The following is a 22,256-nucleotide window of genomic DNA, read 5'->3' as shown; positions in this document are numbered from 1 at the left end:
TTTCTGAGGGATATTTTTACTGGGATATAGAATTCTAGGTTGAGGGGCACCTGGGTGACTCAGTCGGTTAAGCGTCTGCCTTCAGCTCAGGTCATGATCTCAGGTCCTGGGATCAAGCCCCAAGTCAGACTCCCTGCTCAGCGGGAGTCTGCTTCTCCCTCTCCCTCTGCCCCTCCCCCTCCATGCTTTCTTGTGCTCTCTCTCCTTTCAAATAAATAAATAAACAAATAAAAATAAATAAATAAAATAGAATTCTAGGTTGACATTTTTCTTTTAGTACTTAAAAAGATGTTCTACTGCCTTTAGACCTTCATAGTTTTGATGAGAAACCTCCAGTCATTTGAATGTTTGTTCCCTAATATATAATCTGGCTGCTTTGAAGACTTTTTCTTTACTTTCAGGTTTTAATTTTCAGTTTTATTATGATATGCCTGGGCATCAATTTCTTTGTGTTTATCCAGTTGGGATGTTCTGAACTTCTTGAACCTATAGATTTATATCTTTCATCCACTATGGGATGTTTACAGTCATTTTTTTTCTTTACATAGTTTTTCTGGACTGCATTCTTTGTCTTTTTCTTCTGGGATTCAAATCACAGAAATGTTAGGCCATTATTGTCTCACAAATCCATGAAGTTCTCTTTTCTTTCTCTGTCTCTCTTTCTCTTCAATGCCTTTTCTCCTTCTAGTTCAGGTAGAATGAAAAAAAAATCCAAGAAGCAAAATCCAAAGTATCTCCTCACCTTCTGTCCTGTAGAGACTCCTGAGTCCTGTTCCTCAGACCAGAAAGAGGGTTCTTCTGTAGAAACTCTCCAAATTTGCACCCAGTGTACAGACCTAGGTGTCAGGTTTTAGGCTCTCCCAGAGTCTAGGCCAGGAAATATTAGAGCAAATAAATAAAAACAGGAAACTCACCACTGGTTTGGTGTTACTTAGAGTTCCCTGACCAGCCTTATTCTTCTGAGTCCTCAGATAGCTTTTCCACACATTCCGTCCAAGATCCTTAGCTGTTTCAGTGGGAGAGACAGAGTGAAATCTGCTTACTCTCAAAGATTTTCCATCAATAAGCTCATTTGAGAACAGTTTAAAAGTGGAAGATTATTTAGAGAAAATTTTTAAGCAAGTATGGAACAACCAGTGAGGAATGTAAATAAACTAAATTCCTGTTTTTCCCCCATTTCTTTGCCTGTTGCCAGAAACTTTCCTCAAACCAGCCATCTTGTATGTTTTCCAAATTTTGTTTTAAAAATATAGACATTTGGAAATGATTTTTTAAAACATATAGATTTCAAAACCAACATTATTTTTTTAATTTTTTTAAAAAAGATTTTATTTATTTAAGAGAGAGAAAAAGAGCATGTGAGTGGGAGGAGGGGCAGAGGGAGAGTGAGAGAATCTCAAGCAGACTCTGCACTGAACACGGAGCTCAGAGCCTGATGCGGGGCTCCATTTCACAACCCTGAGATCATGACCTGAGCTGAAACCAAGAGTCAGAGGCTTAACCAACGGAGCCACCCAGGTGCCCTGAAAACCAGTGTTATTTTTTTAATATTAGTTTTTGAAGTACTAGAGATATTTTGATGTGCTATATGAACATTTTGATCAAACAAATGTGACTAATGGATCTGAGAATTCATTTTGAATAAAATTTGTAGTTGTTATTGAACAATCCTTATTGGGTTTTAACATAGGTGTTCCTTAAACTTCTCGTCTTTAATCAATTTTTCATTATAAGAATAACAAAACATACAATTAAATTAAACCAATTTACTTAAGGCTGTACAAAGCCATCAATTTTTTTTTTTTAAAGATTTTTTATTTATTTATTTGAGACAGAGAGAATGAGAGACAGAGAGCATGAGAGGGAGGAGGGTCAGAGAGAGAAGCAGACTCCCTGCCGAGCAGGGAGCCCGATGCGGGACTCGATCCTGGGACTCCAGGATCATGACCTGAGCCGAAGGCAGTCGCTTAACCAACTGAGCCACCCAGGCACCCGCAAAGCCATCAATTTTTATTATGACTGATTCTTGAGCTTAATCATCTGATCTGTGCTGTCTGCCCTACATGCTTATTCAGGAGTCACTTCACAAACAAGGATATCCAAATGGTCAATGAAAAGGATTGCCACTTCATTAGTTAATAGAGAAAACAAAATCAAACTGTCATGCAGTACCACCCAAATAGCTGAAATGAAAAACATAGACAGTATCAATTATTGGCAAGAATATGGCATAACTGGAATTTTCATACTGTTGTCAGGAGCCTTAATTTGGTATAACCACTTTGGAAAATAGTTTGGCAGTATCTTCTAAAGCTAGTACTAAATGTACTTAGACCTTAGGACTAGCAGCTTCATCCCTTGGTATATATCAAACAGAAACATATACATATGTTCACCAAAAAGAATGTCTGTGAGTGTTCAAAGTGGCCTATTTATATTAGCCAGAAACTAGAAACTAACCAAATGCATATCCGCTATAGAACAGTTTAATGAATTGTGTGTAGTCACACAGTAGAATATTATACAGAGCTAAGAATGAAGTGCAACTACTTGTAACAACATGAATGAATTTCACAAGCATTATGTTGAACAGAAGAAGTTTGTATCTTGATCTGGGTGTTGGTTTCCTGGGTATATGCACGCTGTGAAAATTCATCCCTGTTATACACTTGGGATTTGTGCAGTTTTCTATATGTATGTTATATACTCCTGTAAAAATAGTATACTAAATTAATTAGATCTTGATTTTTTGTTTGTTTCTTAAAGATTGGCTTTTAGTATTATCTACTTATTTTTTTTTAAATATTTATTTTTTTTATTTTTTATTTTTTTTTTAAAGATTTTATTCATTTATTTGAGAGAGAGAGAATGAGAGACAGAGAGCACGAGAGGGAAGAGGGTCAGAGGGAGAAGCAGACCCCCTGCTGAGCAGGGAGCCCGATGCGGGACTCGACCCCGGGACTCCAGGATCACGACCCGAGCCGAAGGCAGTCGCTTAACCAACTGAGCCACCCAGGCGCCCTAGTATATCTACTTATTGATGGCCCCTTATTGAACTCATTAGATGTAGTAATTTTTCAGTTGATTCAGTAGAGAGGATCTTTTCATCAGAAAACTAGGATTGCTGTCGGGGCGCCCGGGTGGCTCAGTCGGTTAAACGGCTACCTTCGGCTCAGGTCATGATCCCAGGGTCTTGGGATCGAGCCCCGCATCAGGCTCCTTGCTCAGTGGGGAGCCTGCTTCTCCCCTGCCTGCCGTTCCCCCCTGCTTGTACTTGCTCTCTGTCTCTTTCTCTCTCTAGCTCTCTCAGTGTCAAATAAATAAATAAATTCTTCAAAAAAACCCAAAAAACAAAAAAACTAGGATTGGTGTTATCTTCAGGAGAATAATTTATTTTAATGCCAAAAACATACAATTGATTTTTAAATAGCCCAAATATCTTTATTTATTTTTAAAGATTTAACTATTTATTTGAGAGAGAGACAGAGACAGAAAGCATGCATGTGGGGGCAGGGGTGGCGGGTTGCAGAGAGAGAGGGAGAGAGAATTTTAAGCAGATCCCCACTGAGCATGGAGCTCAACGCGGGGCTTGATCCCATGACCCTGAGATCATGACCTGAGCTGAAATCAAGTCAGACACTCAACCGACTAAGCCACCCAGGTGCTCTGAAAACAGCCCAAATATCTTTAAAGGAAAAAGTAAGGTGTGCTGCATACAGAGCTCATCTAAGACCTTCCACAGGCCCCTAAACCTGTGCAGTGTGGGAGCCCAGATAGTACTAGAGTAGATTGGCTTTTGTGTTGACCCTTTCACACTGTACTTGTAATAAATGTGGGTGCAGGTAAACACTAGTCATATAACATAATTCTGTTTGTCCCTCCCCAGCCCCTCTGTTTTGTTTTAGGGGTTTTTTAAATTATTTGTTTTTGTTTTTGCAGATCTTTTCACAGATGCTGCTGAGACTGAAAAAATGGCCAAAAGTTTAGAAGATTCTGAAGGAGTCTGTTTTGTTCCATCTTTTAGTGGATTGCAGGTATTTTATTTATTTTTTTTTCAGTCAGTGGCAACTACAGACATTTTTCTCCTCATACCCACACTCAAAATTATGTACCTGCTACTCCCTTACCTGAAAATTTGGGAACTGAGCAGTATGAAGGTAAAGGTATGTTCCGGGGCTGAGGAGCTGTGACTTAGCACAAATAGCATGAGAAAGCACAGCACATTCAGCTTAGAGCTCCACCCATGTGGAAATGAGAAGTTGGCAGGTTTGGTATAGAACTTTTACATAAGACTTAGCATTACTTTATCATAACCAAAAGTAGCCATTTCCCAGTGGGGAAAGATATATCCGTATATTGGCATTTTTTACTTAGAGGAAGTGTCCCACTGAGAATTAGAAAAATAATGTTAAGATTACACACACACACACACACAGGTATATTTTGCAGTTATTTATTAAGTTTCATTAACTTTTAAAAAAAATCAAAATTTCTTTTGGTTAACTGTTGTGGTGGAGTATTGGTTACTTTGCCTAATCAAAAAGTGAACCCAGTAAGAGACTTGGCTTTGTAATATTTAACTTAGTATTTAATTGAAAAATCTGTGATATTGCCTTTGATTTTAGCATATTGTTATAAAGACCTTTAAAAAACTTTTCAGGTATATTATTATGAACAAATTCCTTTTTTTGGAAAGCTTATACTATTCTTTTAATCCTCCTCTAAATATGTTTCCTTTCAAAAAATAAAAATTTCTTTTACTTCTAGTTCATCCCATATTCAAGCAATCAGTTAAAAAAGCCCCAAATTTGAAAGTTTGGATAATATAATGTAGAAACTGATGAAAAAGGATTAGATCAGGGTGTTTCAAATCTCTAAAAATATCATATTTCCAATCTAGGCTTTTAATGGGCATTATTTTAATATCTGTAATAATTTCCTTCTATATACATTACCCTAAAGGACTAAAAGTTTATAAACTACATAATAGAGATTGCACTGTATCCTCTTTAGGGTGATGTGAGGACTGAATAGTATCCATCGTAGGACAGGGGATGAAGAATATTTGTTGGATTGAGGTTTCAGGAGGAAGCTTGAGATGAATAGTTGTCATCAGCCAAGGTAGGATTTAATTAGGCTACTGTGTATTCTTCCCTTTTTAGAAAAATATGCTCGAGGACTTAGTAGTGACTTTATCTTGGCAGCTCTGTTTTTAACTTCTGCCTCAGTCCATATGCTTGTAAAAATAATATCAAATATATGAGAAAAAGTATTGCTAAAGCCCAGAAGATTAGACAAAACTCTCAGCAGCTGTGGTTTTTAATTTCATGTTAATAAAAAAATGTCCCCGTCCTGCCATGTCTGCAGCCTGGCAGTATGTGGGGTTTGGGAGGGGTGGGGGAGGGCTGCAGACCAAGTAGTTCCAATGTAGCACTGAAACGCCTCAGTGGAAACCGAAAGTGAGTTCAGACAATACTGTGTTGATACTAAGCTATTTGAAAAATAGGAGGGAGATCACTGATAAGCGGCCTATGTCAACAACTAAAGAAAATGAGGGAGAGGGGAAATGGAGGGAAGGAAGGGTCAAGTATCTGCGATTCTGCCTTTAATTTTAGAATATTGTTATGGCCATAGATAACAGGGGGCAAGATATTAAAAGATCCCAGTAGCCTCCATTTCTCCAGGGAGTCTGCTGAGACGGGGTATCGGGAGCACTTTGAAGAAAGTGGGAAATCTAGGACAACCACTTCAGGATATAGCAAGGGGTGGGCTAGAGCATGGGGGCCATAACCCAGGGGTGGCCGCAGTTGGTGCAGGGCTGTGGTTTGTGGGCGGGGCTACTAATGGAGAGCATCCACCACAGGCGTCAGAGGCAGGAATCAGTGGCTGTCTGCTTAACTTGAAAGTTACCGTGATGGTGGCAGTGATAGGATGGACAGGACTGTGAACCAAGTGTCAGTTCGCAGAGGATGAGGAGTCGTGCTCCAATGAGGGTTCTTAAGTTTGCAGGGGACAGGCTTGCTTATCCCACCCTGAGAGGAGCTGGTGGTTCACTGGTATTGGAAAGAAGTCGGGCAACTGACTTTGCAGTTCTTAATGTTCTTTGTGGTTTCTTCTCTGTGGGTCTACTTTTCTCATTACCAGCACTGCTCTGTATTCTTTCTTCCTCATAACCTCTACTTAATTGTCATTATTTTCCTCATACTTTCTGCTTCTCCATAATTTGGAAATACACACAACCTTCTTCAACTTTGTGCCTTTTAGCTTCAGTTCCCCCTGTTGAGGGTCTTTTTCTGAGAAATCTGAGAATCTGACTGGAGTGCCTGGTCTTCTCAAGCATTGGACAGATTTTAAGTTTTAAGTTTCTAGAACTTAAATTTTAAGTTTTAAAAACTTCTCAGAACTGGTTATGGTTTAGGAGAATTTATTTACAGTAGAAGGAAGGATTCAGAAGGCACAGAAAGGGTTATGAAGAGAGTCAGTAGTGGGAAGGGTTTTGGTAAGAAATAATAGTAATATAAAATTGTAGTGAATTCTTACTCTGTGTCAGGCACTGTTCTAAATGTCATGCATTATCTCATTTAATCCTCAGTAACTCAGTAAGGCAGAAGATACTCTTATCATCCCATTCCAAAGATGAGGAAACTGATTTAGAGCTGTTAAATCACTTGCCTGGTCTCACACTGCTAGTGAGCGGCAGAACTGGTTTCAGGGCCCAGGTGCTCTGATTCCAGAGTCCAGGTTCTTAACCACTCTGCTGTACTGCTTCATGGTATGGTATAAAATATGACACTGGGAATACAAAATAGATGCCAGAGGAGTTTGTGTTTAGGTTCACGGTTGACAGAGGGCAAGAGGAATTAACCATCCTGCAAATCCCCAGCAGATTAGGCTAAAATCCCAGGGGTGACAAGGGCCTGTGGGGGCAAGCAGTCTATGCCTTGGTCATAGGTTAGCTTAGGTTAGCTTAGGTTAGCTTAGGTTAGCTTAGGCCTCCAAACAAAACTTTACCGAGTCCTGCTGTTCCTGGTTGGTTGATGGTCTGGGAGGCTTACTCACTGGGATTGGCAGTGACAGATTGGAAGTATGGCCGGAGGCTGTCTGCCCTGGCAAGGTGTGACCAGGCCCAAAGGACCTTGCCAGTGTTTTTCCCGCCATATCATCCCAAAGACAGACTCACTTGGACTAACTAATACAGGGGCATTGTAACCAAAAAGAAATTTTTAGGTTTCTTTGGAATTTGTTACCCCTCAAATTGGCCTATTACTAATTAATTGTAAATTATGTGCATAGTTATATTTACAAAAGTGATTTCAGGCCAGTCATACCAGGATTTTATGTGGTATATTAGAAGAAAATATTTTTATGCAGAAAATACATAGCACACAACTAAATGAACTGGCTGAATCTGATCTTTGTTTTATAGTATTATACCACCTGAGACAGGCCAGTGTGACTGTATAAATAAGCTTTCACTGAGTGAATCACCAAAACATGTTAATATATTTGAAAACAATCAGGATAAAATCATAATAGGAGGAAAATCATAGCTACAGTAAAGATAAGATGTAATATGGAATTTCTTCAGTTAAGTAATGAGGAAGAGTATTGTTTGTTCATTGATTAAACAAATGTGTGAGGATCCCCCGTGGGGGCCAGATGCAGTGCAAGGCCCTGGAGACACATAAGAATGAGTTTCCACAGGGAAGACAGACTTTTAGCAAATGTTCACACAAATATACATGATTATAAATATATAATGCGAAGCTCTAGGGTTCCATAGAAGTAATGATGGTGGCTTGGTCTTGTCTCTGGGATCAGAAGTTTTCCCAGAGGAATCTGAGCCAAGATTTGGAAGGGGAGTAGAATTAACTAGGAAAAGGGGTGGTAGAAAGTTTTCCAGGTAATGAGATGATGTCTCAAGGCCCTGAAGCTAGAAGGTGCTTTTCCTGGGGACCATCATTTTCTTTTTTTTTTTTTTTTAAAGATTTTATTTATTTATTTGAGAGAGAGAGAATGAGAGAGAGAGAACACCTGAGAGGGGATAGGGTCAAAGGACAAAGCAGACTCCCTGCCGAGCAGGAAGCCCGATGCGGGACTCGATCCAGGGACTCCAGGATCATGACCTGAGCCGAAGGCAGTCGCTTAACCAACTGAGCCACCCAGGCGCCCGGACCATCATTTTCTGATAGCACTAGTACTTCCCTCTGTTGCGACCTCATATCATACATTGAAACCATTCTTCTGTCTCTTTCCTTGTGAGATTATGAGCTCTGGTAGGGGTCTTTGCTCTGCATCTTTGTGTCCCAGAATTGTCTTGCATTTCTGGGGATGCAAAGATGAATACAAACTTCATCCGACAGATACATAATTCCAACTCAAGACTTTGGCTCTTTTAAAGACAGAAGTTAGGCTGGATCATTTCTCCTATTAGGCAATAAGACTATTAAGCTAAGAAATAGAAGAGTTTGAATGTCTGACAATAGATTAGGTGTAAGTTATGACCCTGAAAAACACATATTCTGCCTTACAGTTTTTTATCTTATGACTAATGGATATTTTTTAAAAAACACTCTATGAAAACAATTCTGGTTTAAAAACTTCACAGATGGAGAAAAGGGGAAATACTAGGATTGCTTTTCATTTCTTCTTGTAAAGCTAGACATTTAATAGTTTGTTACTGTGTAAAAAATAATAATAATAATTTGTTACTCTTCTCTTTGTGTGAGTTCAGACAGAAGGTATAGCTAAGTCCAATACCTATGACTCAACCTTGCTTAAGTCCTATTAAAGAGTTACCCTAACAGTTGACATTTTTTTTTTTTAAAGATTTTATTTTATCTATTTGAGAGAGAGAGACTGAGAGAGAGAGCACATGAGAGGGGGGAGGGTTGGGAGGGTCAGAGGGAGAAGCAGACTCCCTGCCGAGCAGGGAGCCCGATGCGGGACTCGATCCAGGGACTCCAGGATCATGACCTGAGCCGAAGGCAGTCGCTTAACCAACTGAGCCACCCAGGCGCCCAACAGTTGACATTTTTTGAGGCTGTCATTTATTATAAAACTACTTAACTCTAAGCATTCTTTTTTTCTACCATGGCAATGTCTTTATTGCATAATATGCCTTCAAGTCTATGCATATAATTCAGAACAATAATAAAAATTCTTCCTATCTCTTTCTTTAGGCTCCATTAAATGACCCCTGTGCATGTGCCTCTTTTATGGGTTTGAAGGCTTCCACCAATAAATACCATCTTGTACGAGCAATATTGGAGTCAATAGCTTTCAGGTACCAAAACCTGCCCTAAACTCTCCCTTCCCCATACAGTATTGCCATTTTCTTCTATTAATTTCTGCTAAACTAAACTATGAAATTTATTAATTTTAACTGAGTGTTTATACCTTTAAATTCATACTGTTTATGACATAATCTGCTTTTATTGCTAATTTCCTTAGCATCTCCTTTTTTTTTTTTTTTTAAGATTTTATTTATTTGTCAGAGAGAGAGAGCATGCACAAGCAGGGAAAGTGGCAGGCAGAGGGAGAAGCAGGCTTCTCACCGAGCAAGGAGCCTGATGTGGGACTCGATCCCAGTACCATGGGATCATGGCCTGAGCTGAAGGCAGACGCTGAACTGACTGAGCCACCCAGGCGCCCCAGCATCTCTTTTTTATATGTAATAGTACCAGTACCATTTACATTTGATATCTGAAAATAGATGATTTTTAAAAATACAGTTGGCCCTTGAATACCATGGGTTTGAGCTGTGCAAGTCCACTTACACGTGAATTTTTTTCAATAGATACGGTACAGTACTGTAAATAAATGTATTTTCTCTTCCTTATGATTTTCTTAATAACATTTTCATTCTCTAGCTTACTTTATTGTAAGAATACAGTATAAAATACATATAACATACAAAATATGTGTTAATTGACTGTTATCAGTAAGACTTCCTGCCAACGGTAAGCTATTAGTAGTTAAGTTTTGGGGGAGTCAAAATTTACACATGGATTTTTGATTTTGTGGTGGGTTAGTATCCCTACTCCCTGTGTTATTCAAGGGTCAACTGTATCTAAGTTCTTAGGCATAAAAGACTTAAAATTTGGACTTTCAGAGATTTTTTTTATCCTTACTGATAAAGGAGACTTTCAAAGGTTTTTGTATCCTTACTGATAAAGGAGAATTCTAATTATTCTAATTAATAATGCTTCCATTGTACTCAAAGATTGAATCACCAGAATTACTCTTTTTGTATATTTCCCTGTGGTCTTTACATTATGGCACAGTTGTAGTTTATTAAAATTAAGAATGTGGCTGTCATGAATATGGAACATTTGGAATGTTTAAAGTAAAAATGTGATTACAAAATGATTATTTTTATATTTGATGAATTCTATTATATGTTATTCATGTCATATCATCTTAATAGCTTTCTATTAAATGAATGCTTGCTTTAAATTTTTATTTGTAGGAAGGATAATAGATTAAATTTATTTCTAAATGAAAAATATGCTCCCTTTTATCAAGGTGAAAAGTACAAGGCCCTAAACCTCTTGCTTGTCTGAGCATTTATTATTGGCTTCCAGTTAGCATAATATATTTGAATATATTGGTTTAATGTTCTCTTTTGTATATTTTATAAATACCGTATAAATAAAACCATAGTTTTTATTTTTCTAGACTGGAAAAAAATAGAGAATTTTCTCTAAATAGTTATCTTGATTTTTTTACTAGAAACAAACAGTTATATGAGTTGATGCAGAAAGAGATCCATATCCCTGTGACAAAAGTCCGGTATGTAAACTTTGTTTTCAATAGATTTAATCAGAAATTGGAAGTGAGTGGTAACCACTATTAGTATTTTCATCATTATGATTATTCAGGATTTAAAAAATAAATTATGCCTAGTTTCTTTGCAACAAAATTCTTGGTCCTAGGAATTTGGAAAGAAAAGGGAAGCTAATTTTGGATTTATGGAGAATATAACACAATATAGAATTTAGGAGGATTCTAATATATGTATGTATATTATAAACATCTTTAAAATCTCTTTTTTGGATGTGTGGCTGTCCTTTTGGCATGGAAGCATCAAATTTTCTTTGCTGGTATGTCCAAATGAATTTTTTTGTTGGCTTAGTTTCCTTGGCCTGTTTTGAACTAGTCTTAGGACAAGCAGGGCGGGTGGGAAGATTGATGTTAGGGATAAGGAAAAGTGTTTGAAGATTACCTAGTGAGGACCTTTATCTTCAGGTCAATGGGAAGTGATATAATTTTGGAATTAAAAAGTTAAACTTAAAAAAATAAAATCAAGAATCTAAAAAAATATATGTGGCCCTTTTAAAAAAATTAATAATGTTTTTATGCTTCTGTTGGAATAATTTATCTCAAATATCTTACTCCCCACAGGGCAGATGGAGGAGTTTGTAAGAACAATTTTGTTATGCAGATGACTTCAGACCTGATTAATGTGAATATAGAGAGACCCATCAACTTAGACATGTCCTGCCTTGGTGCAGCTTTTCTAGCTGGCCTTGCTGTTGGTATGTGTGGATTTTATAAAAGCGAGAACTGTCTCGAAAGCTGTTTCTTGCCAGTAGCATTTCCCTTCCCAAATCACAGAATTATAGAGCAGGTCTGGAAAACCTTGGTGTTCATTAAGCTCCATACACATATGCACATAACTCACAAAATACTCCTTTGACCTCCTCTGTGGATGGGTCTTCCCCCACTCCCTCCCTCCTCACTTCACTCCTTCAGTCAGAATTATGAGGCAAGGAAACTTAATTTTCAACTGCTCTGTCTTCAGCAAAGGGAAAGTCTCTGGGTAAACTTCCTGAGTAGATAGGCTTTTCTTTGGCATTAGAAACCACTCCATTCTTTTACATATTGAAAATTTGTTGAGTACCTGCTACGTGACCGTCACTGCTGGGAATAAAGAGTTTAAAAGACATAGTCCCAGATGAACCATGAGAGACTATGGACTCTGAGAAGCAAACTGAGGGTTCTAGAGGGGAGGGGGCTGGGGGGATGGGTTAGCCCAGTGATGGGTAATAAAGAGGGCACGTACTGAATGGAGCACTGGGTGTTACACGCAAACAAGGAATCATGGAACACTACATCAAAAACTAATGATGTAATGTATGGTGATTAACATAACATAAAAAAAAAAAAAAAGACATAGTCCCTGCTATGGGAGTCTCTAGTTACAGCCAGACAAGTAAACCAATTATTACACTTGCGTGATAAACCCAGCGAACAGCCATAGCTTTAAGCAAGTGGTGCAGGCTTCCCAGAGGAGGCTCAGTTTTGAAGGAGTTAGCAGACAGCCAGGAGAGGAGGTAAGGAGTCCTAAGAGGTGAGTGGTCCAATAAAGAAAGCAGCTTGTGCAAATGTCCCGGCCCATTACAGTAAGTGCTGATAGGGGAAGAGCAAGAGGAATGGCTTCAGAGGAACAGAGGTCCAGTTGTGGTAGCCTCCTCATACAGAGGGGTTTGAACTTAATCGTGAAGGCACTGGAGAGCCACTGAAGAATTTTAGGCAGGGGAGGGACATGGATAGATCTATATTTGAACAGACCACTTTGGCAGTTAGTGAGAGGATTAGTTGGGAGGGTGAAGAATGGACTTCAGGAGGCCAATTAGAGGGTTCCCTAGGAAGCAGGATGCTGATGTGGGGTACTGGGATTATTTAATACCTTCCTGTATGGAAGGGAAGAATATTTGTACAAAACAGGATATTTTGTAGTTAAAAGTTTTAGGCTAATATGTAGCATATTAAAGTTACAAATCCAAAAAGTTTGAAATCTTGTTAAGTTCAACTTAAACTTTATTCTACTAAAAATCTGTTAACTTTGAATAAAATTGAAACAATCACTTTCATTTGTTCATTGATTAATGTGTGATTAATTCAAGTTGAAGAAAATAACTTTCCCTTAAATAATCATTTCCATTTACAAATTTAGTTAAATTCCTTTGTATATTTCAACTAATACACATTTAATACAATTCACTTTCTTTTTAGTAATTTCATATGCCTAACTGAGCAAGCTTAGAAGTGTAACAAAGAAAATCTTCTCAAGTACTTGAACAACTCTTGCAAAATGAATAAATTAAGCTTATATTTGCAGTAAATCAAATGCTCATAAACATTCTGATATTGTTTATAAAGTAAATCAAATTTTTCTATGCCTTTTCAGCTTATAAGACTAAATATGTCAGATTCTCTTGAACATTTTAAATACTTTAAATAACAAACACATACAGATTTTTTTTTTTAAGATTTTATTTATTTATTTGACAGAGAGAGCAAGAGAGCACAAGCAGGGGGAGCAGCAGAGGGAGAGGGAGAAGCAGACTCCCTGCTGAGCATGGAGCCTGATGCTTGATCCCAGGACCCTGAGATCATGACCTGAGCCAAAGGGAGATGCTTAACCGACTGAGCCACCCAGGCGCCCCCATATGACAGATTATTCTTAAACATGACACAGTGGCTTGAGCTTTAGCTATTTCGTCATATCTATACTTAATTTCAAACCTTTCTAATACAAAGAGACTTCACTAACTACAGGGAGCAGTTTTACCGTCTCAGAAAAGCTGAGATTTCTGGTTGGCTTGCTTCTCTTTCAGGAATCTGAGACTTGAAGGCTATGCACATCCTCTGTATTTTCAAAATTCACCCAGGAAATGAATCTATCTGATACATACTTAGTAAAATTACTTGAAAAAATTTGTATGTCCTGGGGTGCCTGGGTGGCTCAGTTGGTTAAGCATCTGACTCTTAATGATTTCAGTTCAGGTCATGATTTCAGGGTTGTGAGATCGAATCCTGTGTTGGGCTCTGTGCTCAGTACAGAGTGCTTAAAATTCCCTCTCTCCTTCTCCCTTTGCCCTTCCCCCAGCTCACATTCTAAATCAGTCAATCTTCAAAAAAAATATATGTTGGGGCGCCTGGGTGACTCAGTGGTTAAGCGTCTCCCTTCAGCTCAGGTCATGATCCCGGGATCCTGGGATCGAGCCCTGCATCGGGCTCCCTGCTCCGTGGGAAGCCTGCTTCTCCCTCTCCCACCCCCCCTGCTTGTGTTCCTTCTCTCGCTGTCTCTCTCTGTCAAAAAATAAATAGAAATCTTTAAAAAAATATATGTATGTCTTAAAGAGTAAATAATTCTGGAAATAAGGATTTTAAGAACATGCTTATTTTCATGATTAGACTTATCTAACTTTAGTATACTAATAAAAACTATTTTTAGTCTTTTAATAACTTCTATAAATTAATATCTTTAAATATATAGATAAGTCTAAAATGCTGACTTTGTCAGTTAGAAAGAAAGTGGTCTGATAGAAAATTTGAGAGGAAGGGATTTTGTGTCCGCTTTATTGGTAAGAGAAAATATCCTTCAAGAAGACTTGTCAACTGTGTTAGTACTTCAGAGTAAGTGAAATATACCAGGTTAATTAATAAGACACCTCGGCCATTTCAGACTACTTATGTTCATAGTTATAAATGTGTTTTCTTGCTCCTTTTTATTATGAATCACATGATCCTCTTCGTGAAGAACCATATAATCATGAAGTGGGATTTAAATAACTTGTATGAGATACAATAGTTTGAAAAAGAAACTACTTATTATATTCAGTCCCATTTTTGAATTTATGCATATCCCAGGGAGTTGCCTCTTACCTCAAGATATATGACAAAAATTCTAATTTATCTTTGTTTTTTTTTTGAAAATATACAATTTCTTACTTGTTTTCTTTTCTTCATAGAAAGTCACGAAATTAAATGATGATAGGGAGAGGTTGGTCTAGAAATGGTTTGGTGCCCTGCCACACAGAAATAAAGCTGATAGAAACCAAATGATTTTAAAATCCTGGTGTATTTATTCCCAGGGATAGTCAATTTAACAAAATTCAAAAGCACTAAAATATTTTAAATTGTGTTTTAAAACAATAGTGCTTTACCTGTGCACCTGTTTGCATAGGTTTGTGGATAAACTTTATGGACTCCTTATCTGCCTTAAAATTTGAGAGTAATTTTTTCTATCTATAGGGTTTTGGACTGACAAGGAGGAACTAAAGAAACTGAGGCAAAGTGAAGTGGTTTTCAAGCCACAAAAGAAATGGCAAGAATATGAAATGAGTATGGAAAACTGGGTCAAAGCAGTGAAACGCTCCATGAATTGGTATAACAAGATGTAGCACTAACTGGAACGACTGAAACCATATACGGCTGGTTGATATGACACGCAGATGAGACACAGCTCAGGGATAATAACCAATACGACAATGACTGAGAAGATTTCAGATGAGCTTTGCAACCTGAGAGAAAAAACATTGCTTTTTTGAATACAAAACAAAACAAAAAATCCCTCATTTTAAAATCTAGACCTTGGTAAGATTGTAAGGCAACAGTACCTCAAAACTTTGTACCTTCTGTTTTTTAGGAAATTCCAAAGGACGTTAGCCATTTCCAGCCATATTTTGACAGCTATGGGTCCTCCTCCTTTTTATACTGGGTCAGCGATACATACGGACATAATTGTTTACTATCTGAGTTAATAGTTCTGGGTCAAGCATCATTCATGTTTTGTTCCAAAATTAACAAGTGTTCCTTTAATTCTTTAAAATTAAATAGGCTATATGAAGTTCGCATAGCTAGAAAGACAGACTCACTGAGGAAATGTGGAATTTTGCAACATTAATATTTTATATTTAAAGCCGTAATTGTTCAATACTATATCCAAATATGAGCTCGATATAGGCTCACATAAGCTTATTGTTAGTCAATTCTTTCCTTTATTGGGCTTAAAGACACTGCCTTAATTTTTCCTTGTTTCACCAAAATCTGAGCATTCTTTTTGTATTGAAAAAATAACTTTAGTGGATGAAACTACAAAGGGTAATGATTCATAAGGAAAAAGAAAATATTTTCTTTCTCAAATATTTGAAAGAAAAGGATTTCTTTCAAAAACTTCTGGCTAAAGTGTTAACATCCCATTTTTTACAAAATGCAGGTAGTGGATATAAATCTTGCTTTGCTCTTCCTGTTCTTTATCTTTGTTGTTGAGGTGCTTTGCATAAATGTCTTTTGCTTTTCTTAAGTGCCTAATTGACAGAGCTTAATTTGAAGGAAGTGCCCTAATTCATTGGTGACATAAGAATTGTCTTCATTGGGGTATTTTACTTATCCAGGTATCTTTTTTTGGGGGGGGGTTTCCTTTTTTTAAATTTTAAGTTCAATTAATTAACAGTATAGTGTATTATTAGTTTTAGAGGTAGAGTTCAGTGATTCATCCATTGCATATAACACCCAGTGCTCATTACATCATGTGCCTTCCTTCATGCCCACCACCCAGTCACCCCATCCCCCCCCCACCTCCCCTCCAGCAAGCCTCAGTTTCTTTCCTATGCTTAAGAAGTCTCTTACGGTTTGTCTGCCTCTCTGGTTTCATCTTGTTTTATTCTTCCCAGGTTTTTTGTTTTTTTTTTTTACTAACCAGAATCATGCTGTATGTATTGTTCTTTTTTTTTTTTTTTTAAAGATTTTATTTATTTATTTGACAGAGAGAGACACAGCGAGAGAGGGAACACAAGCAGGGGGAGTGGGAGAGGGAGACACAGGCTTCCCGCTGAGCAGGGAGCCTGATGTGGGGCTCGATCACAGGACCCTGGGATCATGACCTGAGCCGAAGGCAGACGCTTAACGACTGAGCCACCCAGGCGGCCCTGTATGTATTGTTCTTTGATGTGCTTTTTGGAGATGTTCTCAGCCTAGCACACTCCTTGTATCCATTCTATATTCCACAGAAATAGATGTTTGGGTTGCTTCATTCTGCTGTTATAATTATTCCCACTTTTGTGCACAAACTTGGGCACAGGGGCTGAAATTTGAGGGGAAGAGTGTCAGTTTGAGCCCTTGGCAATCTGAGGTGAAGGCATGTTGACTTAAGCAAAACCAGCCACATCCCTGTCACACATGATGCCATCGGCCTGTGGGTCCCAAATTCACAGTCCAGCCGCCCTCCTGCCCGAGTCAGCATGCATGGCCTGCCATCTGCTAAATGCCAAGTCAACATATCCAGGTATCTTTTACTTCCGTTCAATCTACTCATCTCTGTGAGATAGGAGCAGTGGGTAGCTGACAGAGGTAATGGAAGTGTATTCATGCACATGATTGCCCTACAGTTACTAGGCCAGAGCTCCACAGAGAGGAGCAGGGACAGTTCCACATTCTCAAACTTTCTTGATAGAAACAAATGTAAAAGAATCAAGAGTTGTGAGTAGCTTCAGGCCCCGTGTAAAACTATCCTATGGCAGTAGACTACCCTCCAGCTTGTTCTTATGTTATTTGCCCCTCCCTCCACTTGGGCTAGGTTCCATTTCAATTTGTAGCAATAATGAATTTATTTCCCTCTTAGTCGGGCTTTATTATATAAAGACCTACTGTTACAGAGCTAGTTGTTAAATGCTAATGAACTTAAAAAGTGACTGTTACAGGGAATTTTGTTGTTGCTATCATATATGTCCATTTCAGTGACAGATATGATAGAATTAGGGGTCACCCTGCATTTCTACAAATTCCATTTCAGTGAACTTTGTCTTCTTGAAGTATTAAAATTTTTGGTGGAATCATAATAGCCAATATATAGTATCATTAACTCCATTAATTAAGATTTGGAAATATTTTTGTGAAGTGGAGGTATTTTGTTTACTGTAAAAAGTCAGATTCCATTATGTAGATAATATTCTTTTTATTCTCTTCATTTTTCTTATGTCCCTTTTACAAAGCTTAGTGACCAATTGTAGGCCCTTTTATCAAAATCAGATCACACGTAAGCTGCTCCGTTGTTTTACTGTTTCTTACAGATTCTGCTTCTCAGTGGGTATAATTTCATAGGAAAGAACTGTCTCTTTGTGTTAGGATATACTGAATTGTAATATTATTAATACTTAAGAATTTGTTAGCTCATTTCTTTTTCATATTCTTCTCTCTCATCATCAACCACAAAATAAAGGATAAATACCTTTTAGATAATGTGAAAAAGTAACTGTGAACATGTCTCATCGGAATTGAGCATCTCCTCAAAAATCAGTGGCTGATTTTTTCTTCTGTTAGTCTAGAATTAATCTTTTATTTTTACTACTTCTGGCTGTTTTTTAGTGACACAGTTTAGTAAATCTTTTGCCAGATTTGACCTAAATCAGAAACGTGACCACATTTGCTTTTGTGGTTGTAGAAACAGTTGACATTCAAAATCAGTTGAGCAAAAAAATTTATCCTTTCCATCCTCCAAGTTTATTCTCATTTATATGCTAATATTTGCAGTTTAAAAAATTTTGTGCTAACATTTCTCAGCATGTTTTATTTTCCCATTATGGATCAATCAGATATTTTTAGGAGGTCTGTAGCTATCTTTTTAAGTAGGAAAATGTTTCTGTACAATCCTTTAAAGTGGTACTAAATGCTTTCATACCTAGACTTACTGATTTTTAATTGTTTTATATCCCACCATAATACGGTTTCTCAATCTCAGCATTATTGACATTTGGGACAGGTAATTCTTTATCTTGGGATGTTGTACTATGCATTATAGGGTATTTGGCAGCTCTCCCTGCTAGCTACCAGTAGCATCCCCCTAGTTGTGGTTAAAAATGTTTCCTAGCCCTGCTAAAGGGCCCCCAGGAGGCAGTATCACCCCCAGTTGAGAACCATTAATAGGGACTCTTAGAAGAAAATCGAAGACTCAGCAAATGTAGTGTGTCTATCATGCTCCTTTTCTCTCTGCCTCTTTTTACCTTAGGAAATGGTTGTTAGCAAAAAGAGGTGGTTGTATCTTAAAATAAGTAAGGTTTCTACTTTACTGGTTAGTGAGGCGAAAAAAAGAAAAATCTTATGTTGTAATTGTTTTCTGCTGTTTGTACCCACTCGCATCTGTCCCCATTCCTGCATCCTCTGTGGTCTTAATGAGTGGGTTTATGACTTCAGTATAGGATTAATGTAGTCTGCAGAGCATCTTGATTTGATCTGCCTTTTTGCTTCCTTTTCATCTCTGAACAAAAGAGATGATCACTCTCTTTTATCTGCCTCTGTGTAAGATTCCCATCAAACTGGAAGTTCCCCAAAAGCAGAAACCATATCGGGCGCATGGGTGGCTCAGTTGGTTAAGCGACTGCCTTCGGCTCAGGTCATGATCCTCGAGTCCCAGGTTCAAGTCCGCATCGGGCTCCCTGCTTAGCGGGGAGTCTGCTTCTCCCTCTGACCATCCGTCCTCTCATGCTGTCTCTCTCTCATATAAATAAAATCTAAAAAAAAAAAAAGCAGAAACCATGTCTACTTCCACAGAACTTAACTCTGTGCCTTCCTATTGATGGGGTGAATTTTTACTTTATAAGCGCAACTCTTTTTGCATATATATTTTATCCTTGATTTATATACATTTGTTGATAAGGAGCAGCTTATATTCGTTGCAAGTAAAATATATTTTGTTGGATTAAGAAGGACAACAGTTGACCCTTGAACAACATGGGTATGAACTGTGCAGGTCCACTTATATGCAGATTTTTTCCATAAATATATGTACCATATTGTGAATGTATTTTCCTTATGATTTTCTTAATAACATTTCCTTTTCTCTAGCTTACTTTACTGTAAGAATACAGTGTATAATGCATACAACATACAGACTATGTGTTAATTGATTGTTTATATTATCAGTAAAGATTCTGGTCAACAATAGGCTTTTAGTAGTTAAGTTTTTGGGGAGTCAAAAATTATATACAGATCTTTGACTGCACAGGGGGTCGGCACTCCTAACCCACATGTTGTTCAATGGTCAGCTTATGAGAGCTAGAATCCTCCTACTGTTTATTTTTAAATTCTTCATATGTTTATGTGTTTCCATATGTATTTGTGTAGAGATACACATCTATAAAGACACATAATTATATCAACTTTCTAAGGTACAGTTGAAGCCTTTCCATTCACCAGTTTTGTGTATTTGACTGCTGACAGCTCACAGATTGAATCTTAAGAACGCCAAACCCTCTGATGTTAGAGGGAAGTAACTTCAGAAACATCTCCTTCTGCAGAGGACTTATACTGGGGACCAGTCTTTAATGAAAAATAATCTAACCCAGGAATTTGGCAAGAATTTTATAATTCTCTGAAGAGAGGACCCTGGAGTTCTTCAACTTGAAGTGATTCTAGAGTCATCCAGACATAGCCTAGAAGGTTTGAATCTACCCCAAAGGACTCTGAATTCCTTTGGGAAATCTAGATCATGTTTTTCAGTTAGAATTAAAATATACTCTGGACCTACCTGACCCCAGAATCATCTTCTTGCATACCCAATGCCAGGTCATCTGGTTCAAACCAGTCAAAATGGTAACCCCGAGGAAGTCAAGTAGGTGATCCTTGTTTGTTTTTAAGTTTTGGAGCCTCATAGCCATAGATATTTTGGTACCAGCACTGGTTCTAAGTCCCTGGCTATATTGTCACCATATTCCCATGGGACCCTTGCCCTTAGGGTAGTGCAGGAATGATCTTGGGAGTGGGAATGTTAGAGACAGGAACCTGAAGAATCAGATATTTCTGAAATTTTCTGTATGCTATTTCTACTGCCTTTCCCCCCTGTATTATAAATGTGGTTTATTAAAATAAAATGGCTATGTCTGATAGATATCTATACTCTTTAGAAAATAAATGATGCAAGGTTTCAATTTAAATGAGCCATATCTTCACAAGAAACTTTGAAACTGTTCCAGAGTAGCTGTACCATTTTACATTACAACCAGCAATGTATGAGTGATCTGGTTTCTCCATATCCTCACCAGCATTTGATATCACAATTTTTTATTTAGCTAGTGTGATAGGTGTGAAGTTTTCTCATTGTGGTTTAATTTGCATTTCCCTAATTAATACTGATGTTTAACATCTTTCCATGTGCTTTTTTGCCATCTTTTTATCCTCTTCAGTGAAATGTCTGTTCATGTCCATTTGCTAATTTGGGTGTTTGCTATATGAGCCCTATCTTTACGTGAATATCTTTTTAAAAAACTTTTAAAATCACTACGGTGACTTCAGAATTCATCAAGTAGCATTTCTAAATCCTTCTAGGCAAAGTGTGTACAGCACCTGAATGTGATTTTATAACGTACTGAGCAGAAGAGTTCTCACATTCCTTCTGTACTCATTATGTAGTATAGTACTAATACTGTATAACGGCAAAAAAGTTTCAAAGATACTTTTACCTAGAACATTAAGTAGGGTGTACAAATACGTATTTGTCCATAGCTATCATAATGTTTGTAATCTCTTTTATTTAAAATAAGCTGACTTGTGTTTCAGAATGATTTTGTGGAAAAATAATTTGAAAATTTCCTATTTGTGCAAGACAGTTAATATATTTTCTAGTTCATATGCATCGGCAAATTCATAATCTTATTTCTCCGATGTTCCTTACAAATTTCATAGTTTTATTAAATCATCATTGAGAACCTAATAAATCAATGTTGAGATCTACAAATACAGTCTAAGATGCACAGCAATAGAAATGGGTATGTGAATTTTTCCCTTAACGTTTTTCTACTTTATTTTTGGATTTGTTTTTTAATTTCACCTGGAAATTCTTATTTAATACTATTTCCTGTTTTGGTTTCTGCACATAAGAAGGTCACAGAGGAATTGGGGCACCTGGCTGGTTCAGTTGGTAGAGCATGCAACTCTTGATCTCAGGGTTGTGAGCTTGAGCCCCATGTTGGGTATAGAGATTACTTAAAAATAAAATCTTAAAAAAATAAAAAAGAAGGTCACAGAGAAATAAGCATGTGGTAACTACAAGATAAATTTGAGCTAAATATGGTTAGAGAAGAAAGGTTTTCTGTAGCCCTGCCTCTTTAGATCCTGTTAGGTTTATCATTCATATTGTACATTCTTGCACAAGGGAAATTACCAGAGCAGAGGGTTAATTCTTTGTGGTGGGAAAAATGATATAATTTGTTGTGAAAGTATACTGTATTTTTAAATACTTAGATTTTAAATAATGAGGACAAATGATTTCAAATACTAACATGATAGAATTAACCTAGCAGTTGTTAAAAATCCCTTCTGAAAATTATCTAAAATTATTTGGGAATCTACAATGAAACAGTAAATGATTTTTTCTATACATATTATGTATTAAGGCCATTTTTATTTAGTATTTCTCTGTTCATAGCTTTGGGTTTGCACACATGCACAGCAGCAACGTCTGGATGGTGAAG

The 22,256-nt window shown here is 37.4% G+C and overlaps 1 protein-coding gene across 5 annotated transcripts in view; it reads left to right on the top strand.

The window, feature by feature from the left end:
* The window catches only part of GK5 (glycerol kinase 5), an 81,521-nt gene extending 60,807 nt beyond the window's left edge, over positions 1-20,714 (top strand). For 4 of the 5 annotated variants that reach the window (XM_081827360.1, XM_081827373.1, XM_081827378.1 and 1 more), the window contains 4 exons: positions 3,940-4,034; positions 9,183-9,286; positions 10,735-10,794; positions 11,407-12,873. In XM_081827360.1, coding sequence (XP_081683486.1) covers positions 3,940-4,034; positions 9,183-9,286; positions 10,735-10,794; positions 11,407-11,701 — 554 coding nt within the window. In that variant the 3' untranslated portion in view covers positions 11,702-12,873. Of the gene's footprint in view, positions 1-3,939; positions 4,035-9,182; positions 9,287-10,734; positions 10,795-11,406; positions 12,874-15,045 lie in introns of those variants that run through there. The other variant, XM_081827364.1, reaches the window with a different exon arrangement.
* Positions 20,715-22,256: the final 1,542 nt, after the last annotated feature.

This window comes from Leptonychotes weddellii, chromosome 1 (assembly GCF_054177405.1).
Source record: "Leptonychotes weddellii isolate Sample4059 chromosome 1, ASM5417740v2, whole genome shotgun sequence".
Classification (NCBI taxonomy): Eukaryota; Metazoa; Chordata; class Mammalia; order Carnivora; family Phocidae; genus Leptonychotes; species Leptonychotes weddellii.
This window is presented reverse-complemented; position numbering and strand designations above follow the sequence as displayed.